Below are 16341 nucleotides of genomic sequence, written 5' to 3'. Positions count from 1 at the left end.
CAGAAACACCACCAACTCGTGCTGAAGGGGACAGAGACAGGAAGAAATGAGAGAAGGCTGTCAGACTTCCAAAATTCTGCACGCGGGAAAGAGGCTGATAGAGCTGCTCAGCTGCCAAGGTGAGCTACCCCTAAAGAAAAAGGAAGAATGACTCCAAGGCAGAGCCTGGGGCCCAGAGGGTGAAGCCATCACGGGCCCAGAGAGCAGAACCTTGACCCACAGTGACGTGTTCTCAGGTCTTGAAACCTCATGGAATTTTCCCTGCTGGATTTCAAACTTTATTGAGATCAGTGATCCCTTATGCCTTCTAATGTGTCTCCCTTTTGGACTAGGAATATCTGTCCTGCCCCAGCCTTGTATTTGGAAAGCAGATAATGTGTTTTCTAGTTTCGCAGATCCACAGCTGGAAAGGAATTTGCCCCAGGAGGCATCATACCCAGAGTCTCACCCATACCTGATTCCTGTGATTTAGAAGATAAGATCAGGGACTTTGAGCTGATGGTGTGTAGATGAGATTTGGGGATTTGGAGTTGATGCTCGAGTAGATTGGGTCTCTTGGAGATGTTGGGGTTAGGTGAATGTGTTTTGCATGTGGGATGGATGTGGATTTTGTTGGGTCAGAAGGCAGACTGTAGTATGTTAAGTGGTGTAGGTTAAGTGGTGACCCAGCCAAAAGATATGTCTACTTCTAACCCCCAGAACATGTGAATATGACTTTAGTTGAAAAAAAGATTTTTGCAGACATGTAAAGAATCTTGGGATGAAGAGACCATCCTTTATTATCCAGGTGGGCCCTACATTCAATAACAAGTGTCCTTATAAGAGAAGGGCAGACACAAATTGTCTCAATAGATTTTAAAAGATACATATTATACAAAGTATCTTCTCAGACCACAGTGGCATGAAGTTAGAAATCAATAACCAAAGGAAAACTGGAAAATTCACAGAATTGTGGAAATTAAGCAACACAGTTTTAAACAACCAACGGATCAAAGAAGAAATCAAAGAGAGATTAGAAAATACTTAGAGAAGAATGAAAACAAAAACACAACATACCAAAACTAATGGGATACAGTGAAAGCAGTGCTAAGGGGGAGATTTATAGCTATAAACACTTACGTTAAAGACAAGGAAGATCTCAAATCAACAGCCTAAATTTACAACTTAGGGAACTAGAAAAAGAAGAGTAAGCTAAACCCAAAGCTAGCAGAAGGAAGAGAATAATAAAGATTAGAACAGAAATAAACAAAATAAGGAATAGAAAAACAATAGAGAAAATCAATGGTTCTTCAAAAAGGTCAGCAATGTTGACAAACTTTTAGCTAGATGAACTAAGAAAGAAGACTCAAATTATGTAATCTGAAATGGAAGTAGGGACATCACTACTGATTCTTCAGAAATAGATTATAAGAGAGCACTATGAACAATTGTATGCCAACAAATTGGATAACCAAATGAAATGGACAAATACCTAGAAACACAAAGCCTATCAAAACTAAATCACAAAGACATGGAAAATCTGAATAGACCTATAACTAATAAGAAGATTGAATCACTAATCAAAAATCTCCCAACAAAGAAAAGCCCTGGACCTGATGGCTTCACTGAATTCTACCAAACATTTAAAGAATTAATACCCATCCTTCTCAAACTTTTCCAAAAGGTCGAAGAGGAGGGAGCACTTCCCAACTCATTTCATGAGGCCAGCATAACCCTGATAACAAAGCCAAATAAAGACACTACAAGAAAAGAAAACTACAGACCAATATCCCATATGCACATTGATGCAAATATCCTCAACAAAATGCTAACAAACAGAATTCAGTATGTTAAAAGGTTTTACACACCATGCCCAAGTGGGATTTATTTCTGGAATGCAAGGATGGTTCAACATATGAAAATTGATTAATATAATATGCCACATCAACAGAGTGAAGGAAAAACCACACGATCATCTCAATTGATGCAGAAAAAGCATTTGACAAAATTCAATACCCTTTCATGATAAACACACTGAACAAACTAGAAATAGTAGCCATATATGAAAGTAAAATAAAATCCATATATGAAAAACCTGTTATGAATATCATACTCAGTGGTGAAAAAGTAAAAAGCTTTTTCTCTAAGATAAGGAACAAGCCAAGGATGTCCACTTTTACCCTTTCTAGTCAACATAATAACTGGGAATCCTAGCCAGAAAAATTAGACAAGAAAAAGAAATAAAACACATCCAAATTGGAAAAGAAGAATTTAAAACATTATCTCTGTTTGCAGATGATATGATTTTATATGTAGAAAACCCTAAAAATTCCACACACAGAGACATGAAAAAAAACCTGTCAGAACTAATAAATTAATTCAGCAAGGTAGCAGAATACAAAGTCAACGGAAAAATCAGATGCATTATCTCAGTATCAAAAAAACAAACAACCCAATCCAAAAATGGACAGAAGATCTAAATAGACATTTCTCCAAAGAAGATATACAGATTGCCAACAAATACATGAAAGGATGCTCAACATCACTAATCATTAGAGAAATGCAAATCAAAACTACAGTGAGATATCACCTCACACCAGTCAGAATGGCCATCATCAAAAAATCTACAAACAATAAATGCTAGAGAGGGTGTGGAGAAAAGGGAACCCTCTCACACTGTTGGTGGGAATGTACATTGATGCAGCCACTATGGAGAACAGTATGGAGGTTCCTTAAAAAACTAAAAATAGAAGTACCATACGACCTAGCAGTCCCACTACCGGGCATATACCCTGAGAAAGCCATAATTCAAAAAGAGTCATGTAACACAATGTTCATTGCAGCACTATTTACAATAGCCAGGACATGGAAGCAACCTAAGTGTCCATGAACAGATGAATGGATAAAGAAGATGTGGCACATATATAACATGGAATATTATTCAGCCATAAAAAGAAACAAAATTGAGTTATTTGTAGTGAGGTGGGTGGACCTAGAGTCTGTCATACAGAGTGAAGTAAGTCAGAAAGAGAAAAACAAATACCATATGCTAACACATATAGATGGAATCTTAAAAAAAAAATGGTTCTGATGAACCTAGGGGCAGGACAGGAATAAAGACACAGACGTAGAGAATGGACTTGAGGACACGGGGAGGGGGAAGGGTAAGCTGGCACAAAGTGAGAGAGTGGCATGGACATATATATACTACCAAATGTAAAATAGATAGCTAGTGGGAAACAGTCTCATAGCACAGGGAGATCAGCTCAGTGCTTTGTGACCACCTAGAGGGGTGGGGTAGGGAGGGTGGGAGGGAGACGCAAGAGGGAGGAGATATGGGGATATATGTATACGTATAGCTGATTCACTTTGTTGTAAAGCAGAAACTAACACACCATTGTAAAGCAATTATACTCCAATAAAGATGTTAAAAAAAAAAATCAGATGCATTTTTGTACATGAGCAATGAACAATCTGAAAAGGAAATGACAAAACTCATTTCATTTATGATAGCATCATAAAGAATAAAATACTTAGGAATTAACCAAGGAGGTGAAAGACTTGTACAATGAAAGTTATGAAAATTGCTGAAAGAAAGACAAGCACGTGGAAACACATCCCACATTCATGGATTGGAAGACTTAATATTGTTAAAATGTCAATATTACCCAAGTAATCTACAGATTCAATGCAATTCCTATCAAAATCCCAAAGATGTTTCTTGCAGAAAAAAAAAAAAATCCATCCTAAATTTTTTATGGACTCTCAAGGGACCCAAATAGCCAAAACAGTCTTGAAAAAGAGCCAAACTGGAGGACTCAGAACTTACTATAAAGATAACACTAATCAAAATAGTGTGGTGTTGGCATAAAGACAAACAGACTAATGGAGCAGAATAGAGAGCTCAAAAATAAACCCTCACATATGTGGTCAACTGACTTTTGACAAGGATGCCAAGACCCTTCAGTGGGGGAAAGGACAGTCTTTTCAACAATTGGTGCTGAGAAAACTGGATATCCACATGCAAAATAATGGAGTTTGACCCTTACCTAATACAATATACAAAAATTAATTCAAGGGACTTCTCTGGTGGTCCAGTGATTAAGAGTCCGTGTTCCCAGTGCGGGGGGCCCGGGTTCGATCCCTAGTCAGGGAACTAGATCTCACATGCCGCAACTAAAGATACTTGCGTGCCGCAACGAAGATCCCACATGCCTCAACTAAGACCCAGCGCAGCCAAATAAGTAAATAAATATATATTTTTTTAATTAACTCAAAATGTATCAGGGGTATAAATGTAAAACCTAAAACAATAAAACTCTTAAAAGACAACATAGGACCAAAACTTAATGACATTGGATTTGGCAGTGATTGCTTGGACAGAATACCCAAGGCACAGGCAACAAAAGAAAAAATAGACAATTTGGACTAACTTGAAATTTAAAAAAAAAAAAATTGTACAGAATGGAAGAAAGTGTTTGCAAGTCATATTTCTGACAAGGAATCACTATCCAGAATATATAGACAGTTCCTAAAATTCAACACAAACTCAAACAACTTGAGTAGACATTTCTCCAAAGAAGATATACGAATGGCTGATAAGCACATGAAAACATGCTCAACATCACTAATCATAGGGGAAATGCAAATCAGAACTGTAATGAGACCCACCCCATACCCAGAAGGATGGCTACTGTAAAAAGTAAGTAAACAAGTGCTGGTGAGTCGGATGTGGAGAAATTGTAACCCTTGTGCACTGTTGATGGGATGTAAAATGGTGCAGCCGCTCTGGAAAACAGTACAGAGGTTTCTCAAAAAATTAAACATAGAACTACCATGAGCACCAACAATTCCACTTCTGGGTAATACCCCAAAGAATTGAAAACAGGATCCCAAGGAGATACTTGTACCATGTTTGTAGCAGCATCATGGACAGTAGGCAAAAGGTGGAAGCAACCCAAGTGTCCATCAATGGGTGATACATGAACAAAATGTGGTCCGTCCATACAACAGAACATTCAGCCTTAAACAGGAAGGAAATTCTGACACCTGCTACAGCATGGATGAACCTTGAGGACACTATGCTAAATGAAATAAGCTGGTCACAAAAGGACAAATACTGTCTGATTCCACTATACAAGGTCCCTAGAGTCATAATCATAAAGACAGAAGGTAGAATCAGGGTTTCCAGGGGCTGGGGACAGGGGGATGGGAAGTTATAATTGGGACAGAGTTACAGTTTTACAAGATGAAAAGCCTGTGGATGGATGTGGTGACAGTTGCACGTTATGAATGTATTTTATACCAATGATCTGTGCACTTAAAAATGGTTAAGATGGTAAATTTTATGTGTATTTTACCACAATTTTTTTTAACAATAAAAAGGAATGAACTATTGATACCCACAGAGAAAAGAGTAGAGGGAGTTTTGAGACACAGAGTGGAAGGGCCACCTGAGGATGGAAGCAGAGGTTGGAGGGATGCAGCCACAGGTCAGGGAACCCTGGAGACTCCAGAGGGTGCGAGCCTGTGGGCTCCCAGACCGAACTCTGAGGCTGCGTTTGTGGAGTTACACGTCCCGAAGTTATGGTGTTTCCATGGCAGCCACAGGAGACGCAGATGCTGGACCCTTCTTCCGTTGCCCTGAGGGAGAAGTTTAGCAGACCATCTGGGGACTTCCCTGGTGGTCCGGTGGTTAGGACTCAGCACTTTCACTGAGGTGGCCCGGGTTCAGTCCCTGGTCGTGAACTAAGATCCCGCAAGCCGTGCGGTGCTGCCAGAAAAAACTAGAAAATATAAAAATAAAAGACCATCTTTTATAAAAATAAAAGACCATCAACAGCATTTGTCATCGGGGAAATGCAAATTAAAACAACAACAAGATCCCACTCCACACCTGTCAGAATGGCCAAAATCCAGAGCACTGGCAACACGAACACTCAGCAGCAGGAGCCCTCCTCGCTGCTGGCGGGAGCGCAGGACGCTGCGGCGCTTCGGAAGGCAGCTGCGTGGCTTCTCGCAAAACTAAACCCCCTCTCACCGTACGATTCAGCCATCGAGCCCCTTGGTACTTACCCGGAGGAGCTGAAAACTTACGTCCACACAAAAACCTGCACGCAGATGTTTATAGCAGCTTTCATCATAGTTGTCAAAACTTGGAAACAGCTAAGGTGTCCTTCAGAAAGTGAACGGATACATAAACAGTGGTCCATCCAGACAGAGAAATATTACTCAGCACTACAAAGAAAGGAGCTATCAAACCACGAAAAGACATGGAGGAACCTTCAGTGCATATGACTGAGTGAAAGAAGCCAGTCTAGAAGGCTACCCACCGTGTGCTCCAGTTCTGTGACATTCTGGAAAAGGTAAAGCTGTGGAGATAGTCAAAGGATGAGTGGTTGCTGGGGGTTGACGGGGAGGGATGAACAGGCAGAGCCGAGGATTTTTTAGGGCAGGGAAACTACTCTGTGTGATGCTGTCATGGGGGACACACGTCGTCATACGTTTGTCCAGACCCCCAGAAGGCACAACAGGGAGCGTGAACCCTCATGTAAACTACAGGCTGTGGGTGGTGATGAGGGTCATTGGTTGTAACGAACGTTTTCATCGGGGGTGTTGATGGTGGAGGAGGCTGTGAGGTGGGGGCAGGAGGTACATGAGAACTCTGTACCTTCTGCGAAATTTTGCTGCAAACCTAAAACCGCTCTAAAAACTCTTTTAAAACTGAGAACGAGAAAGCTGTGTGTGGAGCCCATTACCTTTTTCCACCGAGGTGAGAGGGACAGTCGTGGCCAAGAGCGGACTGATGTTGGGGGACAGCGTGCTCTTCAGTGAAGGCAGTCTGGGCGCCGAAGCCCCGTGACGGGGGCGCTGCCTCGTAGTGTGCGGACGGAGGCCCCCCGGTGCTCTGGGCCCTCGGGGGGGGATGGGCCTTCCAGGCGCTCCTTCCCACCTGTGCTGCCCCAGAAGGAGGGCAGGTGGCCCTTCAGCGACTGGCGTGACTGCTGCGGCACCAGAGACCACGGGTCCTGAGCGCCGAGCCCTTGGCCCCGCTGACCGAGGTCTTGTTCTCCCGCCAGCTGGACATTTTATGCAACGAGGAGATCCTTGGCAAGGACCACACGCTCAAATTCGTCGTTGTCACAAGGTGGAGATTCAAGGTGAGACTTTGACATGATACGTTGTATGTGATTTTCAGAATCTGCTCGGAACAGCAGCTGCTTTTGTGGGCACATTTGTTTTCTGGAGCTTAGGAATGACGACCAGACCAGGCACGGGGTTGTCGGGAGCGCAGCCGTTCTGAAGTCATCGGCCTCAGAGTTGTGTGGTCGGGGAAGGCGTGGCCTCCAGGCCCTGACTCGCCCCACCCCTCCTGGTGGAGGTGACCGATGTCCTGGGAGGGAGTGGCCGCTGCAATCAGAGGACACGTCCCCTCGAGCCGCAGCGCCTCTCTCTGGAACAGGAGGCAGATGAGTGGGACCCCATCTTCAGGGGCTGCCTGGGAGCAGGGGAGAGACAGCCTGGCCGGCACCCCCAGCTGGAGCCGAGGTCTGAGGGCGAGTGGGGCACAGAGAGAAAGGGCAGGAGCAGGTGTGGGGACGGGCGTGGGGCCCATCCTCGGCCGCTGACGAGTGTGGGACCGTCGCCAGCCTGTCCCCTTCAGGGTCACCGGTGCCGCTCCCTTGCCCCCTTGTCTTGCAGAAAGCACCGCTCCTGCTGCACTACAGACCCAAGATGGACCTGCTGTGAGCCGCGGCACAGCAAAGACTCAGCCGCCCGGGGGCCCCGCGAGGACGCAGCCAGGTGGGGCCGCCAACGCGTAGGGTGCTGCCCTGGGCGCCGTTTGGACTGGATCCCGAGCAGAGAATACGTATCACTTCTGTATGAGAATCGCACTCGCCGAGACGCCCCGGCACAGGGTTGCAGGCGGGACGCGCCTCGCGGCCGGAGCCACCTCTGCTCCGGCTCGCCGACCAGCGGGAGGGTGCGGCGACGGCCTTCATCCCGACCCGTGACCTTTGCTTGCTTTCCAGGTCTTGAAAATCTCGGTCACTTCCGTTCAGTTTATGAATTAGGTTTCACGATAAGCCCCCAAAATAACTTGTACGTTTATTGAATCCTTCCTAAGTTATTGACAAAATGTCTTTTCACGGTGAATGACGATATTTATGTTGCCTTTAGCTTCCTGAAGACTTAGAAGATATATAAAAATTTAATTTAAAAGCATACCAAAAGAGGTTTCCATGAGTATCGTGAGTTAACCATGGTATTTCATTTTCCACGTCAGGGAACGTGAAGCCGAGGGCTGCCCTGACTCGCGGGGGCCCGCGGCCCGGCTGGGGGGCTGCACCCTGACCCCGATGCGGCCGCCCCGCCCGGTCAGCAGGGCGGGCCGGAAGACGACAGTTCGCAGGACGATTCTTGTTCTCAAAAATTGCTTCTCTTAAATAGGGCACAGGTGGTTCAGTGCCGTCGTTTTACTTCCCGCTTATTCTTTCCCATTTTTGTTTTGCTGAAGAGATTGATGGTGGTGGCGGGGGGCCTTTCCCGAGACGGCGCCCCCGTCCGCGGCGGGGCTGGTGCCCAGGGGGCGTGCCTCCACCAAAGCCCCACGTGTGCAGACCCCGGGTCCCACCGCGCCCGCCTTCGGAGGTGGGCACGGAGCAGCTGGCACTCTGGCCGCTGTTGGCGGGGACGCTGGAGCCACAGAGGGCGGGCGGGCGGGCCCCTGCGCGGCTGCGGCTGCCTGTCCAGTGACTTAATGACCTGCAGCGCGGGCAGACGCAGCACACCCTCTGTTAGCCCTTTCTCCTCCCAAATGTTAATATTTTTGTGGAATTGGAGAATAAACTCTTTGCCGGCACATCCATTTTTGTTCCTTTAAGGTAGTAACTTGGAATGTGTGAAGACAGGAACGAGGAGATGGGCCTTCTCCCGGTGGTAAGCTGGTCCCCGCTCCATGGCCGTCCCTGTCCGCATCCGGTGGCTTCTGCCTGACCTTTGGGCTCCTCCCTTTCTGTCACCTCCTGCATCACCAGGGCCCTGGGGTCCTGGGGCCGCTTCATTTGGTAGGTGGTCCTGACAGTGGCTTGAGAGCCGGGTTTTCCATGAAGAACTTCACCTTGGTGACTAGAATTTTTCTTGAACTTGCTTTGGCAGTGGTGGTTGGGCTCATCGACGTTCAAGTTTGTTTGTTTTTTTCTGCTTCCTGTTTCATACTTCTAAATGTCAGAAGCAGCTCCTTAGTGATGGGAAAAGCAAATTAACTCAGTCCAAGTGGTTTTAATATAAGGCCTTTCAAAAACATAAAACCAAGTGTTTCTTAGGAATTGGTCAAAATTCATCTCTTTGTTTCAGCCTGTTATTCCCGGGACTGTTTGAATTATTCAGTTACCTGAGCTTGCTGTTCGTCCAGATCATTTTTTAGGGTTACTATTCAAGGGTTCAGTGAGTAGATGTGTATGACTAAGTATTACCTGTCTACCTCAAATACACATTTCTGCTGAAGCATTCTGTAAAACCGTGTGTTCTCAATGCAGTTGAAGTGTAACATTAGAATTTAGGTATTTTCCTGTGTGATGAAAGTAAGGAAGGATTAAACAGTATGAGCGTCCAAATTCAAATAAAATTAATTCACAGGTCAGATTAAAATGGACCTGGCTGTATAATCTCATAGTATATATTTGTAACTTTGCAGCTATCTTTGCAATCACTTGAATTTGCTATGGTGCTAAGTTGATGTACTTAATACACAGAGAGGTGGAGATGAGTCAGAGCTGGCGTCACCACCCCCACTGGGCCCTGACCACCTGCTGATCCCACGTTTGTAACCGTGTCACCCTGATGAAACCTCAGCAGCAGAAGTACCCATTTTTCTAAGATGTCCTCGTGCAGACCGTCTTCACCACAAGAGATCCCTGTTCCCGCCACCTCTGGTCTGACCACAGCCTTATGGGGACGGAGCTGGGGGCCTCGCCGTCAGAGGGAAACTTTCACTTTTCTCTCATGTCCGTTTAACATCAAAGGCAGGATTTTATCTTTTCCAGCATGAAAGCCAGGATCAGTTAGAGATTGGATCCTATTAAGTTTTGTTTTGTTTTGTTTTGTTTTAACGGATGGAGTTACTGTGAAGTAGTTTTCACAGCTATTTATGCTGGTAAAACAAACGCTGTCAGTTACCGAACGGCACCCTCATCAGCAGCGTGGGCCCGTCAGCAGCACAGGGTCTCACTAGGTACAGGCGTCATGAAAATAGAAGATTCAGATAGAATATATAATATTGAATTTAAGATTTGGGGGGTTAAAAAGAAGAAAACTTAACTTTATAAAATTATTTATTCTATTTTAAGCCTTCTATCATATTTTCCCATGCAATTGTTTGGTTTCAGTGGTCCAGCTTTATTTACAGGCATATAAGGTAAAGTTGTGAGGTGTTTGGCAAGCTTCTTCTTTTTACTTTGAGTAGCGTTTCATTTGTGTGTGTTGTTGTACGTGGACGAGGAGCAGTTTACGCTTCTGTGCAACAGGCTGCAGCGCGCGTTCACTAGACTTACGTTGCATTGTCCGTAGCGTCTGTTCTGCTGAATTGAGGCAGTGTAGGCAGACTCTCAGAACGTGTACGTTCAGCTCTTTGGTTTTCCTTTTCCGTCGTCGTTCTCATGAAAACACTGCTGCTGGGAGTGCGCGTGGGCCTGTGCAAGGGGCCTGGGCCGTGGGTAAGAGTGAGTGACCGGCCAGCGGCCGCAAGGTGACACGTGGCCTAGACTGGCCTCGTGCCTCAGACCCCGCGTGCTGGTGGCCCGGGACGCACCCCTGTGTCGACCACAGATGTGACGGTGCTACTTCCCCAGGCTCCTGAGCCCGCCAGGGCGTGCGGCCTTGATGCCTCCTCGTGGCATTTGAGGTCTTTAGAAATTCGTTTGTTTTTTCTTCAAAGCCCACAGGATGGATTTTACAGTGATTTTGAAGTGTGTCATTGGATTGAATATTATAGGAACAAGCCAGCTGATTTCTACTTTGTACGTGAATATTTGATGTGCTCTCAAAACATTGAAAACACATGTAGTGCAGATAAATCACAAAAAGTTCAGTTTCTCCGTTTCCTCAGGAAATCATTTACACTCCAGCACATCACATGTGACCTTAGTGTGATAAACCAATGTGTTCCTCTGCCTTGGTATTTAAACAAACTAAATAGGTTAGGATAAGTCGGTTAGAAAACGATTCAAGTGACACCGAAATCATCACTGAGATTCTGTCCCTTCCTGGGGACTGCCGGGCCCCTCACCAGCTCACGTGAGTCTCCGCGTCCATGGGTGCATCTGAAGTTTACGTGTCCCCTAGAACGTGTGTAGCATTAGCGTAAATGTCTATTTCAACAGCTTCATTGGGTGCAAGAAAACCATTTTTCCCGTATGATGCAGCGTTCAGGGGCGAGAGCCCTTGCCGACCCTGGCATCCCGTGTGGAGATTGGGGGCTCTGGGGGATTGTGGAGGTGACGCTGCAGACAAATGTTTTTGACTGTTTAGTTTGGAAGTTTACATTTTTTATGCTTTGTGTTGGTGTGTAATTTTTTGTACTCTTGGTGGCTAGTTTTTATCTAAAATCTTTTTTGGAATATTGCTTAACTGTTTTGATTTTATGATAGTGAAGCTTGTACTCAGTGTTTTGCCAATTGATATTATATGCTTGTAATAAAAGCAAAAGGAAAACCTACCTAGTTCTCTGAGGCTGGACATTTGTTACCTAAGATGTTTGTAAGAGCGTGAGATAGGTGCCCTGTTAAGGTGATACAGTGTAACGAAGAGTCCGTGGGTATTGGTGAGGGCGCATACACGCCACACCAGGCCCTCCCCTCCCACCCCCGGCCTGGACCCTCACAGGTTAATGACTCTGCCCCACATGGTGTTTGTGACTGTCACCTTGGTTGCAGAACTTCATTAAGCTGGCCCAGTGTTGGCACCCGAGGTTTGGTGGGGCCTCTGGGAGCCCACACTCGCCTGTTTGCTTGGAGAGAGAACTGTCTTTGGTTTGCAGCTGTGTGTGCCAGGGAGCCTGTGTTAAAGAAAACCTCTGATCCCGTGAGCGGTGGACCGCCGGTGGGAGTTGCACCCTCTCTTGGCGTGTTAGGACACGTGTGCATACACGTTTCTCGTGAGGGTGCCCTCTGCCTCGCTTTTGTTCTGTCCAGGCCTTGGTGGGGGGCGGTGAGTGATACCCACCCACACGGGAGGGCCCAGCCCACCGGCTCTAAGACTCATCTCTTCTGGGAACACCCTCACACACACACCAGAGTAATTTTAATCTCGGCACTGGGGCCCTGCCAGGTCGACATGTGAAATCAGCTATCGCAGACAGCTTACTATACCCAAAACTTCTAATTTTTAAAGGTTAAGTAATTTACAGCAATCTTGAAAATCTGAGGAAACTAGAATTGAAAAAAAGGGAGAATATGTTGACCAAAATTATGCTCTCGTGGGTTTCAGATCATTAAACTTAAAAGATAAATTTAGTCTTAAGAAACTGATTTTACCTATTTTACTTATGTTCGGTAAGTCGTTTACTCCACCTAACGAATGTCAAGATGCCAAAGCCGCGTGTAAACGTCCACGTTCACCGAGGCGCTGGGCGAACAGCAGGGCTGGCAGGAAGCAGGCTTCATCCGGCCCCATTCGCTGGGCTCCACATGGGCAACGAGCCGGGGCCCCAGACGCCAGGAAAAGGCGACTCCAGGGAAGAGTGAGAAGGAGATTAGCCAGGCCCAAGGCTCCCCTGCCCCCCAGCGCCTGAGCCTGGGAGGAAGGGCTGCTGACGGACAGTTAGCTGCGCCCACCCGTAGCGCTCACGGGAGATCTGCTTCTCCAGCAAGACTCTGTTTGCATGAACATGTAAGTCCCGCTTTAACCGGCAGCGCTGTTGCAGATGTGATCCTGCATCCCGGGCCGTGAGACAGAGGCTTTGGAGGCCGCAGGAAAGGAGCACACAGCACGCACGGCCAGGGGCCTCCGCCATACCTGCTGCCTGGCCGAGGGTAAATGTCTCCCTTTGACTTTTGGTTCTTAACGGATAAAACCCCCAATGGGGCCAGCAGTCCTCGTAGGGGCAGCTGTGGCCAGGCCCGGGGGATGGGGCCCTCCTGCTAGGTCGGTAGCCTCGCGGCGCCCTCTCCCAGTTGCGCTGGAGCGCAGCCGTGCTCCTGTAAGTAACAGGCGACCCCTCCGTCCAGGTGACACGCAACACCCCGTGCATTTGGTGTGTTTTGGTTTTACGTGGCAGGTGGCCATGAGATGCCTGCCCAGTGCCTGAGGCCTGTCGGTCTCAACCACCAGCAGGCTGACGTGTCCGTCGGACTCTTGTTGCAGCCTGATTGTCTCTGGATTTTATTTGAATGTGAAAATGTAAATCATTTGACAATGAATCCTGTGGGTTTTTTTTTTATAATGTGTATTGGATACTATAGTAACAAAGTTGCTTCTTTAGGAACATTTTTAGTCAAAAATCTTTTGAGGCATAAGCAGATCTGGCCTTTATAACAAACAGACCAAGTATAAAAATGTACCAACTAAGTACGTATTCTTGTTGGTGGGAAATGGCTTTTTCCACTAACATCTCAGGAAGCACAAAGCAGGCATTAATTCCAGCTCGGTCCTGGGAGGCGTTTCTGGCGATTCTACTGTTTACAGGCTGTTGTCTGTAGGACCCCAGGGCTTGGGCGGGGAGGTCCTGGGACCCCAGGGCTCTGGGGGGGGCGGTGAGTCCTGGGACCTCAGGGCTTGAGCAAGGAGGTCCTGGGACTTCAGGGCTCTGGAGGGAGGGGTGTGGTCCTGGGACCCCAGGGCTCTGGAGAGAGATGGGGAATGGTCTCAGGACAGCCAGGGCTTCTGAGAGTCAGGGGTCCCCGGGATCCACACTTCTCTTCCGGGTCCTGCGTGGTGCCTTGGCTGTGCAGGTGTTACAGGTGTTACTCCTCCCGCCCCTCGGCTGTCTCTGACCCCACACCCAGGGCAGCAGGAGGGGCCCAGAGCCCCATCTCCTGCGAACGCAGCCAACACAGATTGAAATACTGCCTGATGGAGCTGCGGCTGGTCCGGTGGGGCCCCCGGGGACCTGCCAGAATCGCAGGGTGTGTGTGCTGTTTGTCGTCCAGTGTTGCCTTTTCACCCATGACACTCGTGCGCTCAGACCCCCTTCAGGGTCTTGCAAAGGGGCTTCCGGGTTTTCCTCCTACAGGCCTCACATATTTCTAGTTTGGTATATTTCTTGTATTTTCTCAGGGAGGTGGGGCATCTGGTTATGTGGAATAGAGAAAACACTGGTGTTTGTACCGCATCTGCTGGTCCCGAGAGCGGCTGGTGGGTGTCCTGGACGCCCACCCAGGCAGCAGCGTCACAGCAAACACACGGACCCCTTTGCTCCTCTGCGGGCTGCATCTGCACGGCTGCATCTCGAAGAATATTGGCGGTGAAGGAAGCTTGCTGTGCGTTCCGACTTGAGTGAGGAGATTCTAAACGTCTCCATTTAAGCACAGTTGTGGAGTTTTGATAAATACCGTTGACTAAGTCGAGAAATTTCCTTCTGTTAAAGCTCACTAGACATTTTAGAATGTGTAATTTCCATTTTTTAAATTACAAATTTTAAGTAAAAAAAAAAAAAATTTAACCTTTCTGTTTTGTTTTTGGATTTTTAACACATACACAGATTCATGCAACCACCACTACAATCAGGACACAGAATGGCTCCATCATCCCAGGACCTCCTGAGTGCCGGTCCTTTTCTGCCACCACCCCCCGTAATTCCTGGCAACCACTGATCTGCGGCATTATAATCTTGCCTTTACCAAGGCCAAGGCGGCTCCAGCTCCCGCTCAGGTTCCCACAAAGGCTCCCGAGTAGAGACCTTTATCTGCCCATGTGAGGACAGAAGGACTAGTGTGACCCCTGGGCTGCTGTCTGCATGGGGCTGGTGTCCTGTGCTATTTGTACAAGTAAACCTGAGGCAGGATCTGTCAAAAAAAAAAATGTCGTGTAAATAGAATTGTACACGTCACCTTTGAGACTGGATTCCTTGACTCAGCATACTGCCTTTGAGATCTATCTGAGTGGCCGAATAGTTCATACTTCCTGTGACATGGATGGACCACAGTTTGCCAGTTTACCTGATGAAAGGCTTTTGCATTTTCAATTTTTGATGATTGTGAACCTCATGTACAGGTTTGCATGTGGACATAAGGTTTGTTTCTCTACAAAGTAGGATTTCTGGGTCGTATGGTGAGTGTATGTTTAACTTTAAGAAACTGCTGAACAGGATTTTCCTGATGATTCAGTGGTTAAAATCCGCCTTCCAATGCAGCGGGCACGGGTTCTATCCCTGGTTGGAGAACTAAGATCCCACATGCCGCGTGGTGTGGCCAAAAAAAAGAAAAAGAGAAAAGAAACCTCCGAACGACAGTTTCCAGACTGGCTGCCCGACTTTGCATTTCCAGCTGCAAGGCCTGAGCCATTCCAGGCACCCCACATCCCAAACTGTCAGTGTTCTCTTTGATTTTAGACGTTTTTGATGGTGTGTAGTGGTATGTCATTGTGGTTTGAATTCGCATTTCCCTAATGGCTTTGACGTTGGTCATCTTTTCATGTGCTTATCTGTCATTATATCAACTTTGGTGCAGTGTCTATTCATGTCTTTTGCCTACTTTTTTTTTTTTTTTTTGCCTACTTTTTAACTGAGTTATTTTCTTACTGAGTTTTGAGAGTTTTTATATATTCTGGATACAAGTCCTAAGTTTGATATGTGATTTGCAAATAGTTCTCCCAGTATTTATCTTGTGTTTTCATTTTCTTTACACTGTCTTTGGCAGAGCAAATGTTTTTAATTTTGATGAAGTCCAATTGATTTCTTCGTTTATGAATTATTTTATGGATTATGCTTTTGGTTACATGTCTAAGAACTCTTTGACAAAGGCCAGGTCATGAAGGTATTTTTCTGTTCTCTTACAAACATTTCATAGTTTTGTGTTTTACACTGATGTGTGATTCATTTTGAATTAATTGTAAGATGTGAGGCTTAGGTTGAGGTTCGATTATTTGCATGTGGACGATCAACTGATCAACTTTTCATCACTGTTGAAAAGGCTGTCGTTTCTCCACTGGATTCACTTGCACTGTTGTCAAAGGTCAAACGGCCATATTTATGTGGATCTGTTTCTGGACTCCTTATCATTAATTTCTGATCATTGACTGTGTATTTGTCCTTTGCTGATACCATACTGTTTGGATTGTTGTTGCTTTATGGAAAGCATTCAAATTGGGTAGAGTGATTTATCCAACTTTGTTCTTCTTTGTAAAAATTATTTTAGCTACCCTGGC

The 16341-nt window shown here is 46.2% G+C and overlaps 1 protein-coding gene across 4 annotated transcripts in view; it reads left to right on the top strand.

Moving 5' to 3' along the window:
* The window catches only part of PCGF3 (polycomb group ring finger 3), a 59007-nt gene extending 43348 nt beyond the window's left edge, over positions 1–15659 (top strand). For 3 of the 4 annotated variants that reach the window (XM_059923807.1, XM_059923809.1, XM_059923808.1), the window contains exons 10-11: positions 7059–7139; positions 7681–13727. In XM_059923807.1, coding sequence (XP_059779790.1) covers positions 7059–7139; positions 7681–7728 — 129 coding nt within the window. In that variant the 3' untranslated portion in view covers positions 7729–13727. Of the gene's footprint in view, positions 1–7058; positions 7140–7680; positions 13728–14253 lie in introns of those variants that run through there. The other variant, XR_009503413.1, reaches the window with a different exon arrangement.
* Positions 15660–16341: the final 682 nt, after the last annotated feature.

The sequence above is a fragment of the Balaenoptera ricei genome, chromosome 5 (assembly GCF_028023285.1).
Source record: "Balaenoptera ricei isolate mBalRic1 chromosome 5, mBalRic1.hap2, whole genome shotgun sequence".
Classification (NCBI taxonomy): domain Eukaryota; kingdom Metazoa; phylum Chordata; class Mammalia; order Artiodactyla; family Balaenopteridae; genus Balaenoptera; species Balaenoptera ricei.
Note: the sequence above shows the minus strand (reverse complement) of the source record. Positions and strands in the feature narration are given on the sequence as shown.